Source organism: Haemorhous mexicanus, chromosome 5 (genome assembly GCF_027477595.1).
Source record: "Haemorhous mexicanus isolate bHaeMex1 chromosome 5, bHaeMex1.pri, whole genome shotgun sequence".
NCBI classification, from domain to species: Eukaryota; Metazoa; Chordata; class Aves; order Passeriformes; family Fringillidae; genus Haemorhous; species Haemorhous mexicanus.
In genome coordinates this window covers 1858963-1874056 of record NC_082345.1, presented here as the reverse complement: position 1 = coordinate 1874056, position 15094 = coordinate 1858963, and the positions used below count along the sequence as shown (strand labels likewise).

General features: G+C 42.0%; 1 protein-coding gene across 2 annotated transcripts in view; it reads left to right on the top strand.

Annotated features, from left to right (window-relative positions):
* Positions 1-15094, top strand: part of PDE3A (phosphodiesterase 3A) — a 227450-nt gene that overhangs the window by 134591 nt on the left and 77765 nt on the right. For both annotated transcript variants that reach the window (XM_059848011.1, XM_059848010.1), the window contains exon 2: positions 9504-9554. In XM_059848011.1, the coding sequence (XP_059703994.1) occupies positions 9504-9554 (51 nt within the window). The remainder of the gene's footprint in view (positions 1-9503; positions 9555-15094) is intronic.

Below are 15094 nucleotides of genomic sequence, written 5' to 3'. Positions count from 1 at the left end.
CCATCCCAGGAATCTTCTTCTCTAAGTGACTGTTGGTAAATTATCTCTGTGGCTAAGCTGGGAGGGTGTCAGAGTAGCTGTGCCCACAGCTTTTATCTCATCACTATAGATATTTTTCTCCAAGGCTTTGGTTTTCATGACTATGCTCAGAATGGGAAAGTGGGAAAATTTTTCATATATGAAAATTATATGGGAAATTTGGTGAACATTTTCACTTGTGGATTACCAGTCCACCAGATCAATATGCCTATTATTTATCTACCAGATCAGTTCAAGGGGATAAGAAATGTATTCATGATCATTTTAATTGTTTTAATAGTTTATTCTGAAATGAAATTTCCAGATTAAGATCATTAATTTAGGAAGCCTTTGTTAAAAAATCTGCAAGTAACTCTTTGAGTGGAATCCATCATTACTGAAGAACAAGAATTGCTTCCAAGAAACCAAATTAAAAAAGGGGCAAAAACCACCACCACCTCCTCCCTTGCACCCCCCACTCCCCTCAAAATCAGGTCTTTTCTCTATTTTACTACAGCTCTGCCTCCCAAACCTGTTGTTTAAAATCCTCCTTGATGTGTGAAGGATTAATAGGGACCTGAGAAATTCAGTGGTAGGAGTGAAAATAATAGAAACACGCACGGATTTGTTTTACTACTGTCATCTGTTTAAGTAGTTGTGACAAAAATTTGTATAAAACCAGATACAGGGTGTGGAGGTGGATATTCCTGTGCCTTTTCTTTTTCCCACCTACGTTTGGTTTGGGTTTTTTTTTTTTTTTAACTTCCCAGCAGCTTCACATTCTCTGCAGTGAAGGCTGCTCATTTTCAGGGGTGCTGTGGAGCAAGGGCACAGCAGCTGTGTCACACTGCTGTGGCCCCTGTAAGGAAAGCAGCATCCCTGCATCCTCCTGCCCTGCAGAAGTCAGCTGCAGTTTATTGGCTGGAAATAAGAAGGTTGTTTGCTGCCACGAGAGCCTCCCCCAGCATGCAGGCTCCTGCTGTGTCTCCAGTGCCAGGGATGAGCTCATTCCCCCGGAGCTGCGTCCCTGCTGCAGCGCTCGGGGCCGTGTGCTGCCCGTGCCTTGGGGACAGTCACTGCTGCTGCCTTGGGGTTGTCCTCTGTGCTGCTGTGCCCATGGGGCTCCTCTCAGCCTTGCTTCTTCTCCAGGGCCTTGGTTTCTCCAGCCCCTGCTGCACGGTGGCTCAGCACGGTGTCTGCCTGATGCTCTCTGCAGCCCTGGCAGCGCTCTGGCTCCTGGCTGCACCTCCCAGCCAGGTTCTCCTCCCAGCAGCTCCCTCCAGGACTTCCAGCTTCCCCAGGGTAGCAGCTTCAGGGGACTTAACTCCATCCCCAGATGGGGCTCAGCCTGCAGAGAAGACATTCACTGCAGCTCCTCCTCAAACCCATCCTTGGACCTCGCTGGTACAAGGCACCAACGTTGGTGCCCTGCCTCCAGTTCAAAGCAATGCCAAGTTCCAAGTTCCATTTCTGTGGTTTGAAAAGCTTAATCTCTGCTTCCAGCTGTTGTCCAGCAGCCCAGAAACCTTTGAAACCATGACTTTGATTAGGAAGCACCTGAATGGCTCTTAAATGTTCACCCCCAGTTTATTACTTTCGTTGGTTTGTTGTCGTGAATTATTTTGTTTGGGGTTTTCGTTGGGGTTTTTTTTGGTTTTTTTTAACCAGTCTTGGAACTGAGTCTGGCCCTGGTGGTTTGCAGGGCTAGAAGATGTTGGGAGCATTTGGGTGGAGAGTTTCCTCTCCACAGTGGCTGTGATGACACGAGCATGCAGCTCACACATCTGGCTGAACAGCACAGCTCTGACATCTTGTGCTTTGTGCTGACCCTGGGAGCTGGCCAGGGGCTGTGGAAAAGGAATTGTTTTTCCAAATACTGGAGCCCTTTGCTGTCTGTGTCATGGCCTGCACATGCCTCTCAGCATCTCTGACACCTGGGATGCCCCAGGGCAAGGTCCTGATCTGCCAGTTGGTGGAGGAGGTGGTCACAGCAGCCAGTTGTGCTCCCCTTTTCTGTTAGCAGGTTCTGGCAGTGAATCTCAGCAGCTCCAGCCTGCTTAGCTACTCCTGCTGATGGTGTCCACACCAAATTCCCTCCCTAAATCAATCAGATCAGTAAATCATCTCATTTATCTTGATTACCATGAAAATGCAGGGAACAGTCTATTGGATAGAAGGAATCCTACTCAAAATAGCATGTGCAAAAACACCCCGTTAGCTTCTGTGTGACCTGACTCCTGCATGTTTGTAAAAATAAATGTTTCCTCTAATATGTAATCAAGGAAATAATTTGTGCTTTTTTTTTTTTTTTTGTTACCCGAAAAAGAACTTATCAGGAACATTTTGTGCCTACATGCTGGTAACAAACAGTTTCCTATTGCCAGTGGAAATATGATCCTGACTGGAGCATGGCTAATACCCATATTCAGAGAATATGGATCATACTGTGCCCCATTCAGCACAGGCTGTAAGGAGGCAGTGCCAGAGAGCTCAACAGTGAGGCACTGTTTCACATCCTCAACATGCCCTTTCAGATCTCTCCCAAAGAGGGGAAGATGTTATGCTCTTGTTTAAATAGAAGCTCTGCTGTTTTGGTGAAGGTTGAAACCAGGTGCCAGCCTGGTTGGGTACTCCTATCTTGCTCTTCTGGATGCTGATTCCCAAATATAAACAGCTCTTAAAGCTGCTGGCTACCACCCAGCCAAAACTTCTCATCATCTCATTGGTAATTCATTTTTACCACTACTAAATGTGCTCAGTCCTTGCAGGAGAGGCAAAAAGGCATTTTTGCAGGTTCTCAGCTGTTTGGGAGAGCTCAGGCTGCCCTGTTCATGTACCACAGCCAGTTCAGTGGGAAATGCTGGATGCAAGTGCTTGGCTCCCAATCCCAGATGGAGCAGAGGAGCAATTTCTCTGACATTCCTGAGCTTTGCCTTGTGCCCACCTTCCACCAGAGAGAGCAGGAGATTTTTGTGTTCACTATAATGGCCATGAGCTATCCAGCCACAGGCTAAATCTTTGAAATCCAGGGGAAGGAGGCAGTGAGCTGGGGCCAGGCTCTCCCGTGCCTTTGGACTATGTGATCCTGTTTCAGTCTTCTTGAGTCCCATTTATTGTCTTTGGTTTCTCCATTGGCTGATTTACTCACTTTTGTCCTCACCATCTGGTTGTTTTTAGAGCAGTAAAAGTGTTATGTACGTGTAAATATGTGTCACAACAAAATTCCAGAGTAATAGACTATAATCTGAATAGAATTAGGATAGACTTTGAATGGGTTTAAAGGGTTTTATTAAACACTAAATGTAATTAATTCATTGATCCTCTTTAATGCTTACAAGGAAAGGATCTGCTCATTCCCTCTAATGAAACTGTGCTGAGTTTAAACAATGCTTTAATAAGTCCATATGGTTTCAAAATGCTGCTGCATTCTGCTGCTGAGGATTCCCTCCCCTTTCAAAGAATATCCATGGGACTGCTTGCATTTTAAATATTGGGGTTTTTTCCTGACTTGTGCTCAGTTGGGGAGGTCCTTATAATAAGATTATGCCTTTTCTATTACTCTGACTCATTTTTGGGGTTGGTTTTTTCTGGCTGGCTTTGTTGGAGGTTTTTTTATCTCATTTTCCCCCAGCCATTGCATCGTTAGCAGTATTGCTGTTTCAAGATGCAAAAATTAAATCCCTGGTCCAGAAAAGATTGAATAAGGGAAAAACAGGACTTACAAACAGCTGAAAAGGATTAAATTGTCATACTTTACTTTCTGTCTTTTTTAGATTTACTTAGATCTTCTACAATCTGTGTGGGTCACATTTTCCTGCAGTTCTCTAATACTAAGGAGGCTAAGAATTATGGTTTATGAATTTTAATGAAAGTTGAAATCCTTATGTAATCATTTGCTGGGGCTTTAATTAAATAACCATATAGGAGAAGAACTGCATTTAGAGAGGCGAGGGCTGAAGATGCTAATTTTCTTAGGGCTTTGTTCTACTTCAATATGGATATCTCAGGAATCTGATGTAATGTAGACAGTCCTTCACACCATTCCCTACTCCTTTGAAGGTATTGCTGCATTAGTGAAAGTAAGTTTCAAAACCACAAACTGAGAAACTTCATGGTGTTTATAGAAAAATCCTGAAATTCAGAGCTCAGGCCCCCACCCGACGTCTCTAAAAGGAGATGAGCCCTTTCACTTCTCCTCTTCTGTGTGTGACTGGGATCTTGGTACTGGGGTCTTTCCCACTCCTGCTCCCTCTGGCTGGAATCAGGGAATGTTTTCCCTGTCAGTCTGTCCTGAGGGTAGCACCAAGCAGTGGTTTTAGCACAGGCCATGTTTTTGTGCATTCCTGAGCATGCAAGGCTCGTTCTTGTTGCTAAAAGCTCCTTTCATCTGAGATGTGAGCATTAAAACTGCCAGGGATGGGTTTCCAGGACAGTTTCAGATGAAATGTAAAGTAGCTCCTTTTCTTCTAACAGGGACTGCATGCATGGAAGCTGTGTGGGAGTTTGATTTCAGTTTTATCCCTCCTTTTCTGCTGCTGCTACACGTAGCCTTGGTTGCCTGGTCAGTAAGAATAATAAATTTGATGTTCTGAGGCTGTTTATCATCACTCTGGACCAAATTGATTCCAGAGAACTTCCAGAGGAGGTGGTGGGGTCTGGAGCAAACCCATCTGTTAGTGATAAACATAAATCCCCCTACTTCCAAATGCATTTTTATGTCAGTGTCTCTCTTTGCATGCATGCACCAATTAAGCAGTATATTATTTTCTTTTTCCATGATTTCAGAAGGTTGACTCACTAAAGTGGATTTATGCACAGGCTCTGTTTTTTCTGAGTACAGTTGTTTTGTTGTTTGGTTAGTTGTTTTTTTTTTTTCTTTTTGGTGGGTGTTTTTAGTTTGGTTTTGGGCTTTGTTTTTGCTTTTAATTCTGTTTTCTTCATCTTTTGATTTCTAGTCAGCCTGTGGAAATCATGATTTCTACCCAGCCCAATAATTCAGGCATACTTTCTTTCCTCCTTTTCTGGGTATCGTGCTCCAGCCCTTACTGTTTGTCCATGAAAAGAAAATCAGAAGGAATTGAGCAGAGTGTGGCTTGTTGAGCTAAAGGGTGTCACACTGAGGCAATTGTCCCTCTGCAGAATGCTGACCTGGCAGAGATTTTGTCATTAACTCTGGGGTTTTTCTTCTTTCTGAGGCATTTTTGTGTGGTATCCATTTTATTTTTCATTCCATTTCATTTTTCATTCCATTTCATTTTTCATTCCTCCACTCCTGTGTTAGTAGGGACCACCCCATGGCAAGAACATTCTAGCATGAGATGAGCACAGCTTTTTAGATAACGAGGGAGAAATACATTTTAAAGCCAAGTAAGATTTTATAACAACAGTAGGAAAAGCTTGGTTTCATAGGTCATGGATTAGATATAATGCTTAAAAACAGCCTCACTGTTTCTGCTGGGGACAGCCTTGTTGAGTTTGTGAGGGATCCCCAGGGTGAGGTGAGACATGAGAATCTGACTCCAAGTTCTCGGAAGGATGATAATATAATATAATATAATATAATATAATATAATATAATATAATATAATATAATATAATATAATATAATATAATATAAATTATATTTCATATCATATAATTCATTATATTATATTACATTACATTATAATTATATTATATTTATATTTCATATCATATCATATAATTCATTATATTATATTACATTACATTATAATTATATTATATTTATATTTCATATCATATCATATAATTCATTATATTATATTACATTACATTATAATTATATTATATTTATATTTCATATCATATCATATAATTCATTATATTATATTACATTACATTATAATTATATTATATTTCATATCATATCATATAATTCATTATATTATATTACATTACATTATAATTATATTATATTTCATATCATATCATATAATTCATTATATTATATTATATTATATTATATTATATTATATTATATTATATTATATTATATTATATTATATTATATTATATTATATTATATTATATTATATTATATTATATTTAGCTATACTAAAACTATCCTAAGGGATACAGACAGAAGGCTTAACAAGAATGATAATGAAAACTCGTGACTGACTCCTCAGAGCCTGACACAGCTGATGGTGATTGGTCATTAAGTCAAAACAATTCACATGAAACCAATCCAACATGCTCCTGTTGGTAAGCATTCTCCAGACCACATTCCAAAGCAGCCAACACAGGAGAATCAATCAGATAATTATGGTTTTCATTCTCTTCTGAGGCTTCTCAGCTTCCCAGGAGAAGAAATCCTGGTGAAGGATTTTTCAGAAAATGTGCCAGTGACACAGCCACAGCCCCTGTCACTCAGCAGAACATCCAGGCACAGGGAGAGAACAGGGGTGTGGGTGCTGTTTCATGCTGGGGACAACTGATCAGCAAAAATACAAACGTGGCTGCTTCCACCAAGGCACCCTCGTCGAGAAATTAAATTGGACCAGGGCTCTGTCAATTGCTATAAGGAGTTTGCTCATACAATGGTGACAAAATAAGGAAGGGCTCTCTCTGTTTGGTTCCAATGAATTTGGGACTGCTTCTCTGGTGACTTTGCCTCTCTTCTGGAGTGATGTTGAGAGTCAGACACTGGGAAGTGAGCAGGGATGAGTTGTTACAGCCTTTGGACTCACTTTTCACTGCAGCATTAGCTGCTGCTGCAGCTGTAGGCTGTGCAGCCCCAGGATTGCCCACACCTGTGGAGGGGCAGGATTAGAGATGGGGAGACCAAAGCTCCCTGCAGGCTGGGCAGGAGGAGCAGGAGGTGGCTGTGGGGCTGAAAACTCACTGTGGAGATGGGGAGCAGCAGGCAGGAGTAGGGATCAGGATGGGCAGACTGTGCCTGGAGGGGAAGGAATGTTTAAGAGGACTTGGTTGAGGTGTGAGGATTAGTGGTGATCATGGGGTCACCAGTTGTTGTGGTGTTGATATGAGGGTCCCCAGGACGAGGTGAGATGAGAATCTGACTCCAAGTTCTCAGAAGGTTGATTATGATATGATATGATATTTAATATTAAAGAAAGAGAAAGGGGACATCAGAAGGCTTAACAAGAATGACAATAAAAACCCATGACTGACCAGAGTCTTGACACAGCTGGACTGAGATTGGTCATTAATTAAAACCAATTCACATGGAACCCATCAAAGATGCACCTGTTGGGAAGCAACCTCCAGAGCACATTGCAAGCAATCAGATAATTATTGGTTACATTTGTTTAGTGAGGCTTCTCAGGAGAAAAATCCTGGCAAAGGGATTTGTCAGAAAACAGGACAGTGACAGTGACCACAGGTCACCACCTTGGCACACTTCAGTGCTTTCCTGGGACTGGCTGCACTGGGAGCATCCCCACTTATGGGAGCAGTGATTCCAGGCCTGGCTTGTGAGTGCACCTCTCATTTTTGGTGGCAGTAAGAAAGCAACCTTTCACTTTTCAGTGAGCTGTTGTGAGAAATGATATTTACTTTCAAAAAATTTAAAGAGGTTTATTAAAACCTCATCAAAAATTACAACAGAATTCTGAATAGAGAAAATAAACCCAGTGCTGGGAGCAAAGGATTTTCTCTGCTATGTGCTCATCTACCCAATGGATGTTCTGCTTTTTAACTCTGTGGCCTCTCCTAAAGTTTTGTATATTGGCTCTTTCCTTGCTGATAGTGGTGGAGATTACTTTTTGGCATCTTGGCTGGAGATCAGGTGTTGCTGTAGTAATGAGCTGACTTTCTTAAATGCCCTGGCTTCCCTGGCTGTCTCCTGAGAACAGTGTAAAAGGGGGGGGAAAATAAAATAATTTTATAAATTTAATATAAATTTATAAAAAATAGATTTTTGAAAATAAATTTATAAATTTAATATAAATTTATAAAATTTATCATACTGTCTACATAATATTTGTTCTTTAATTGTGAGAGCCAGCTATTTCATTGCTCATTTGTTACACTCTGGGTTCAGTGAGGGCAGGAGCATGAAGAACCTGGCAGGGAGATCTTACCCTTGGGCTTGAAGGTGTGGTGTGTCTGCCAGGTGGAGCCTGGAGAAGCACAGTGGCCAGGCTGGAATTAATCCTCCTTTCCTCCCTGTGAGGCTTGCTTTTTGTGCTCATTCCACTGATAGGAGCCTGGAGGTAAAGGTGTCACCCCGAGAGCCACCAGTGGTCAGACTCGAGCTAAATTAATTTTCTTTCAGCCAAGTGAGTTAGGAAAGCAGGAGTTATTTCCTCCCAAGGCACAGGGGTTAAGGAAGTGAAACTGAAGAGGGTTTTTTGGTCCACAGAGGAAAGACAGGTAGTAGGGTTCTGGCAGAGTTTCTTTGAAGCACATTACCTTTGGTAGGTGCATCTCTTGGTAGTTTTTACACACCAGTTGTTTATTTAAAAAACCATCAAAGCTGTGCTGCATGCAGTAATGGAGAGCAAACAGGGAAACCCAGCAGGGCCAGTGTTTCCACCAAGAGTACATGGAAAATAGGAAAAAATTGCAGTGAAATGAGGGGGCCAGTCACAAGGCTGGATCAGGTAAAAAATGATGTGACATTTCTGATTTTTGATGCCTGTCTGCATCTGTGATTTACCTCCAGTTATGGAGGTAGGTAGCTGTGAGTCATAACTTAAAAAGAAAGAGCCCTTGGGAAAGAAAAGGATAAGGAAGAACAGTTCATGGAGAAGATGAAAAAGAATAATCTCCTCATAGGAGATGCATGTGGCTTTCCTGATTTTGCAGAGTAGTTTTAACCTCTTGTCCTGGGATGAGTGCTTTGAAAAGATGTTCTGCAGCAAGTGTGGGTTGGAAATATCCTTGCCTACCTCTGAACTGGGGGAAGGCATTTCCTGTGGGAAAGAATGTTGGGAAAAATGAGCAAGAAAATGCTGATGGCTGTAAGTCAGCACATGTCACATTAACCCTCCTATCTTTCATTCACATATTTTTATATTTGAATCAAACAGTTCTTCTCTGTGTAGAAGCAAACAGTGCCCAGAAGAAACCCCTGAGCAGATGCACAAAAAGCCCCACAATTCAATGGAGAAAGAGATTTAAAGCTGTTGCTAATTATCATGGCTGATATAAAATGTCCATTGCTGATTAATCAGGTGTGCCCTGGTTTTGGTAATCTCCTCGTTGATGTATCAGCTCTCCTTCTGCCAGATCAGCATTAAACATTTGGCTAAAGCTGAGTCTGTGGCAGTGGGGATTTTATTGAGCAGAGTTGTGATGCCAGATGTGTTTGGGCTCTGAATGCAAAGGTGCAATGTTCCATGGCTTTGTTATGAAGCTAAAAGCTGTGGGAGATAAATCAGAAAAGCAAACCTGTTTATTTCCAAGAAAAATGCGTGGTGGTTATAAAAGCCTGAGTGTCTCAATTAAAACTAATGAGTGCCATTTATCACTTAGCTCTGCTTTCCTTTGTTTTGCAGCTCATGGGGCATTCTGAATGGGATCACAAACGAGGACCCAGAGGCTCACAGGTCAGTTGCTCAGTGTTTTGTGTTTGATTTTGGCTTTTTTGTACATTTGAGGCATTCAAGCAAGTTTTCCATCTGAATTTGGCAAAAGTTGTTAATTTTGTTAATATTTGCGGGGTTTGGAGCAATGGAAAAAGGCATAAAACCATGGCAGCTGTCATTAATATAATTTTTGAGCTGTAATTCAAACAGTTGATCCAGACAGAGCTGAGTCATCCAACAGAGAGGTTTTTTCAGTAGCAGAAGGATGGATTGGATCTATGGAGGAAGCATTTCTTACTCAGCTGTATCCATCAGGACATCAAAGCAATTTCAAACAGCCTGGCTCTGTTCTGTTTGGTGGTTTGATTTTTGGTTTTTTTAACCTGGCAAACTTGTTATAACTTGGATGGCTCTCTCACCATGAATCCTTTCATCACTGACCCAGGTGTCAGAACTGTGTGGGGAGGTGCAGAGAAGCCACAAGTAGCCACTGGAAGGAAATTATGCCAGCAGTGTTAATGGTATCACAGTCCATTTCAACATTATCTGTAGTTACTATCTCTTGTAATTATCTATTCCAATTGCTGCAAACAAGGCATCATTACCAGTACTGATGTTCAGGAATTTTCCTGCTTGGCTAAAACAGCCTTTCCCACCTTGTGTTGGAAGAACAGAAATTCATTATTAGAGCTCCAGCCTTTCGTACTGGGTTTTACTTCAGGTGAAGGGTTTTCACTTGGATACTTTGTACAAATGACAGTCCAGAGGTGCCATAAAAGCATTAAAGGATCTGTAATAAGGTGGGAGAAGAACTCTGTAGAATCACAGGACAGTTTGGGTTGGAAGGGACCTTAAAGATCTCACAGACCCAACCCTCTGCCATGGCAGGGACACCTCCCACTGTCCCAGGCTGCTCCAGCCCTGTCCAACCTGGTCTTGGCACTGCCAGGGATCCAGGGGCAGCCCCAGCTGCTCTGGGCACCTGTGCCAGGGCCTCAACACCCTCACAAAAAATAATTTCTGCCTAACATTTAATCTAAACCCACTCTCGGGCAGTTTGAAGGCATTCCCCCTTGTTGTCTCACTACAGTTCCTGATGGTGAGTCCCAAAATGACCCAGCCTTTCTGATTACTGTGTGCTATCCAGTGCCCAAGCACAAAAACCAAGGAAGAAAAGTTTCATTAGAGAGAAAAAAATATGCCTTTATTCCATTTTAGCTTTAGGTTCTCTCTTTTAAAAAATCTTCTAGGTAGGAGCAGCATTAAACTTAATTTAATTAAGTTCCTTGAAAGGGTAGGAGAAATTAAGGAGGTTCTGATTTTTGCAGAATAGAAAAGACTTTTTTTATCCTTTTGTGATTCAGTTACACTGTTGCCAGTTTGTGTCCTTTAAAAAATGCCCATGTTGTAAAAAACAAGATCTTGCTGAGAAATTTAGGTGAGTGATGTGTTAGCTATACTTAAATACCTTAAAAACTAGGAAGGAAAAAAAGGGAAGTGGAATCACTGGTTTACCATAATGGAAAACTAAAATCCATGTATGAACTCCTGAAGTTATTCCATCAAGACTCGTTAAAAAAGCTCTGATTCAGTGAAGGGGATTTTTTTTTTTTTTTTTTGTAAGAGCTAGTAGGTTTTCTATGGCATGTGTTGAAACAGGAGGGGAAGCTACTACGGTGCATGTCACACTCCTTAATGGCCCACTTGGAAAACATGTTCCTTTGCTGTTCCCTTTCTGCACGTAGGAGTGAAATGCAAAGTGCTGCAGCTCCAGGTGGAGATGGATCTCAAATGAAATTCACTGGGGCCCACGGGAATTTCTGTTTGCAGCAGTTTGTCTCGTGATAAGCATCTGCAATTCAATAGAATGTTAATGGCACAAGTGCAGAGCTGTCTTTACAATGTTTAACTTGCTCATGGTTTCTACCATGACCTCCCCTTTTGAGTCTGCCCACATGTATGTGTATGTATGTTGTAGGATTCCTTTTCTTTCAGGGTAATTATACTATTAAGGCTGCTCTAATTAGATTGAATTATAGGTTGCCTTACAAAGAGCAGGGAGTTCCTGGCTACATACTTGTTCTTTCTTTTTTTCCCTTTCTTTTTTCATCCCTGAAGACAGCACTGCCTGCTGTAAGAGCTTCGTGCTGGGAATTTTCTCTATGGATTTGAAATGAAGCAGGAACTGCCAAGTGAATTTCATTACATTTTGTGCTTAATTTTAAAGATTAATACATGTTAGAATTAAGAATTTAGGCGTGAAACTTCAAAACTGAGTTCCAAATTAAAGGAATTCCCAAGTGTATAGGAATATTTAATCCATCTAAGGAAATACCTCTCAAAGATATACATGTGTAGCACCACATCATGTGAGGGGAAAAGATCCATACATGTTTGTGATGCTGGCACGTGCCACAGGAAAGTGTGACTAGCAGAATTCATCCTTGGAATATTGTTGCTCTGCAGAAAAAAAGATGCCAATTGTCCTTTAATCATTCTGCTAGAACACAGTACACTAGCACACAGTTCAGTAGCACTTGATGCTGCCAGGATCTTTCAGGTGGGCCCCAGGGCACGCTCTGTGCACACGTTTTTGTGTTTTTACCAGAGCTCCTGGCTGGTGGGAGTAATTTGTTGCTCTGTCATCAAGGCTTGTTTGGCTTGCTGGAGATGTAGGCGTAGCCCCAGAGTCAGTGCAGTCGAGCAATCCAGCACTGTAGAAGCTGGATGATGGAGAGAGGAACACAGGTCCAGCCTTTTTAATTCTCTTTAACCACAGAAGCTCTCCATTCTCCACCCGAGGTGCTGCGTTTTACCCCTCCAGTTCCTAAGCAACAGCTATTTTCAGAGTGAGTGCGTCTGGTGTTGTCTACCTACTCCAGGCTCCTTCCTGGGAGGTGGCTCGTGGCTGGGAGCTGAGCTGCTCACTGCCTCAGCTGTGCCACTGCAAGGACACAGATGCTGTAGAGGAGCAGCACAAGCTGGGCTCAGATGCTTTAGAGGAGCAGCACAAGCTGGGCTCTGACCAGTCTCCACCTTGCAGCTCAGCAAAACTTGCGTGCTTCTGGGAGCTCTGCCACCTGCCATGAAGAGCAGCAGTCAGAATTGAGGTTCTTGCCACTGCTTTGGGACAGAAGCCTTTTTTTTTTGTCAAGTCTGCAAAGCCTCTAGAGCAGATTGAGGAGGATGAGCCGGAAATCTCTGTCCTTGCTGAAGCGCAGGTGGGAGTCCATTCCCGCTGGGGACCAGGTACTGTGCTCTGGGAATCTCTCTGGGGTGTCTGTCTGCCCTCAGTGCCACTGTAAAGGGAATTACAGTGCCCTGCTGGGGTTCCAGGGGCTCTCTGAACACAGGCAGAGCCAGCTGCTCATTATTTATTGTTGTTTCCAAGATGAATGCTGCCAAACGCTGGCAAAGCTGATTTTGCCAGGGCATGTGCTTGGGAAGGTGGAGGTGCCGTGGCAGCCCCACGAATACAGATGTATTTAACCAAAAAAGTCTCTCTGTCTCAAAAAGGAGAATTGCTTCAGGAGTGTTTGAAACTGAGTATTGAAAACTATTTTAAACTGAGTGGCTTAGGGGAATAGTGGTCTAGTGTTGATGGGTTGGTGCATGACTTTTTTGTGTTTCACATCTTACATACATGTGTGTGTGTGAAGTCACTGAGGCATTGGCAGAACCTTGGTGTTTCAGAGTCTGCCCTCAGTGTCACTGTAAAGAGAATTACAGTGCCCTGCTGGGGCTGTGGTGTCTGTCTGCCCTCAATGCCACTGTAAAGGGAATTACAGTGCCCTGCTGGGGTTCTAGGGGCTCTCTGAACACAGGCAGAGCCAGCTGCTCATTATTTGTCATTCTCAAGATGAATGCTGCAAAATTCTGGCAAAGCTGATTTTTGCCAGGGCATGTGCTTGGGAAGGTGGAGATGCCATGGCAGCCCCACGAATACAGATGTATTTAACCAAAAAAGTCTCTCTGTCTCAAAAAGGAGACTTTTCTAAAGGCTTTAGGAGTTTGAAACTGAGTACTGAAAATTATTTTAAACTGAGTGGTTTAGGAAAATTTTAGTCTAGTGTTGATGGCTTGGTGCATGACTTTTTTGTGTTTCACATCTTACATGCCTGTGTGTGTGTGAAGTCACTGAGGCATTGGCAGAACCTTGGTGTTTTCAGAGCCCTCTTGGTTGGTGTGTCATTCCAAGTGTGCCAACCAAGAGGAGAGTACAGCACATGCAAACAGAACATATGTAAACATCTGCTGGGAAAAGCAAATACTGTCACCAGAAGCAGGACTGAGATGTGATGAATGGCACTGTGATTTCTGTTATTTCCTACTTCTTCCTCCAGGCACTCCAAGATTCTCTGATTTTTTTTTCAATACTTTTCTTGGAATGTCCAGATAATAAAAGAAATAATTACAGAAAGAATATTGGTGAGCTAACAGCTCCACTCTCTTCTCAATCATAATTCCATCTCAGTTTTCCATTTATAAAACAGTTGACTATGAATGGTAGTTTTTATCTGTGGAAAAGAGACAGTTGTTTGACAGGAAGAAAGACAGAAATGCATCTCAGTTATTGAGAAGCATCCCCCTGTGCATTTTTATTAAGAAGGAGAAGGGCAGGGAAGAATTCATACCATATTTTATGTTTAAAGATAAATCATGGCACTTGGAACTTCTAGAGATCTCAGACATATTAGTTGTCAAAAAAAAAAAAAATCCATGCTGTCCTATTATTATGGTCAATAAAATAATAAGCATTGTTGATTAGTACAGTTTTATTGCACTGAAAGGAATTTAATTGATCCAGATCAGTCCAGCATTCCTAAATTTCCTAGGAAAAAAAGGATAAAGAAATGCTCTGTTAGGAAGTGAATCATTTGTGATCTTGTTTCTGTTAAGATGCAGAGGCACTAATGTTATTTCAAAGGAAAGCTGGTTTTCAGCTCTAATTTTCCAGTATTTCCTTTGAATCCCTCTAACCCCAATGTTGCATTGCATCATGTATCCTACTGTAGCACAGAATGTGGGAAAAATCAATATTCCTCACCTAGGTGTGAGGTGTGCTTGTCTGCACTGAGCTGGCCATCACTTCCACCATCAGTCCCTCAAGCAGGGTTTTAAAAGAGCAAAGGGAATTTCCCTGCCCCACCTGCCACTCTGGGAGAGTGAGACCCAGAAAGTGATGCACATAAATAGAGTTTCCATAGCCTAGGAGGGCTGGCTGAAGGAAAATGCAGTTACTGTGCAAGATGACACCCCCAGAGATGCAACTTCCTGAGGGTTTTAGGCTGATCCTGCTCACAAATTACTGCATAAAAATAATATCTCTGCCTTTTGGTGCAAACCCATTCTTCAGTTCTCGAAGGGATGAAGTCTCTTACTGTGTTCTAGGCTGACCTTGGCAAAATGAATTTATTTTGACAGGTAAGCAGTGACATTGTAGGTTACTTCTCTACTCAGAGTAGATAAAAGATATTTGTGTTAACAAATAACAAAACCTCTCCAAAGGGGCTCATTGCCACCTAAAATGAAAACAAAAACCAAACAAAAAAACTAAAGGG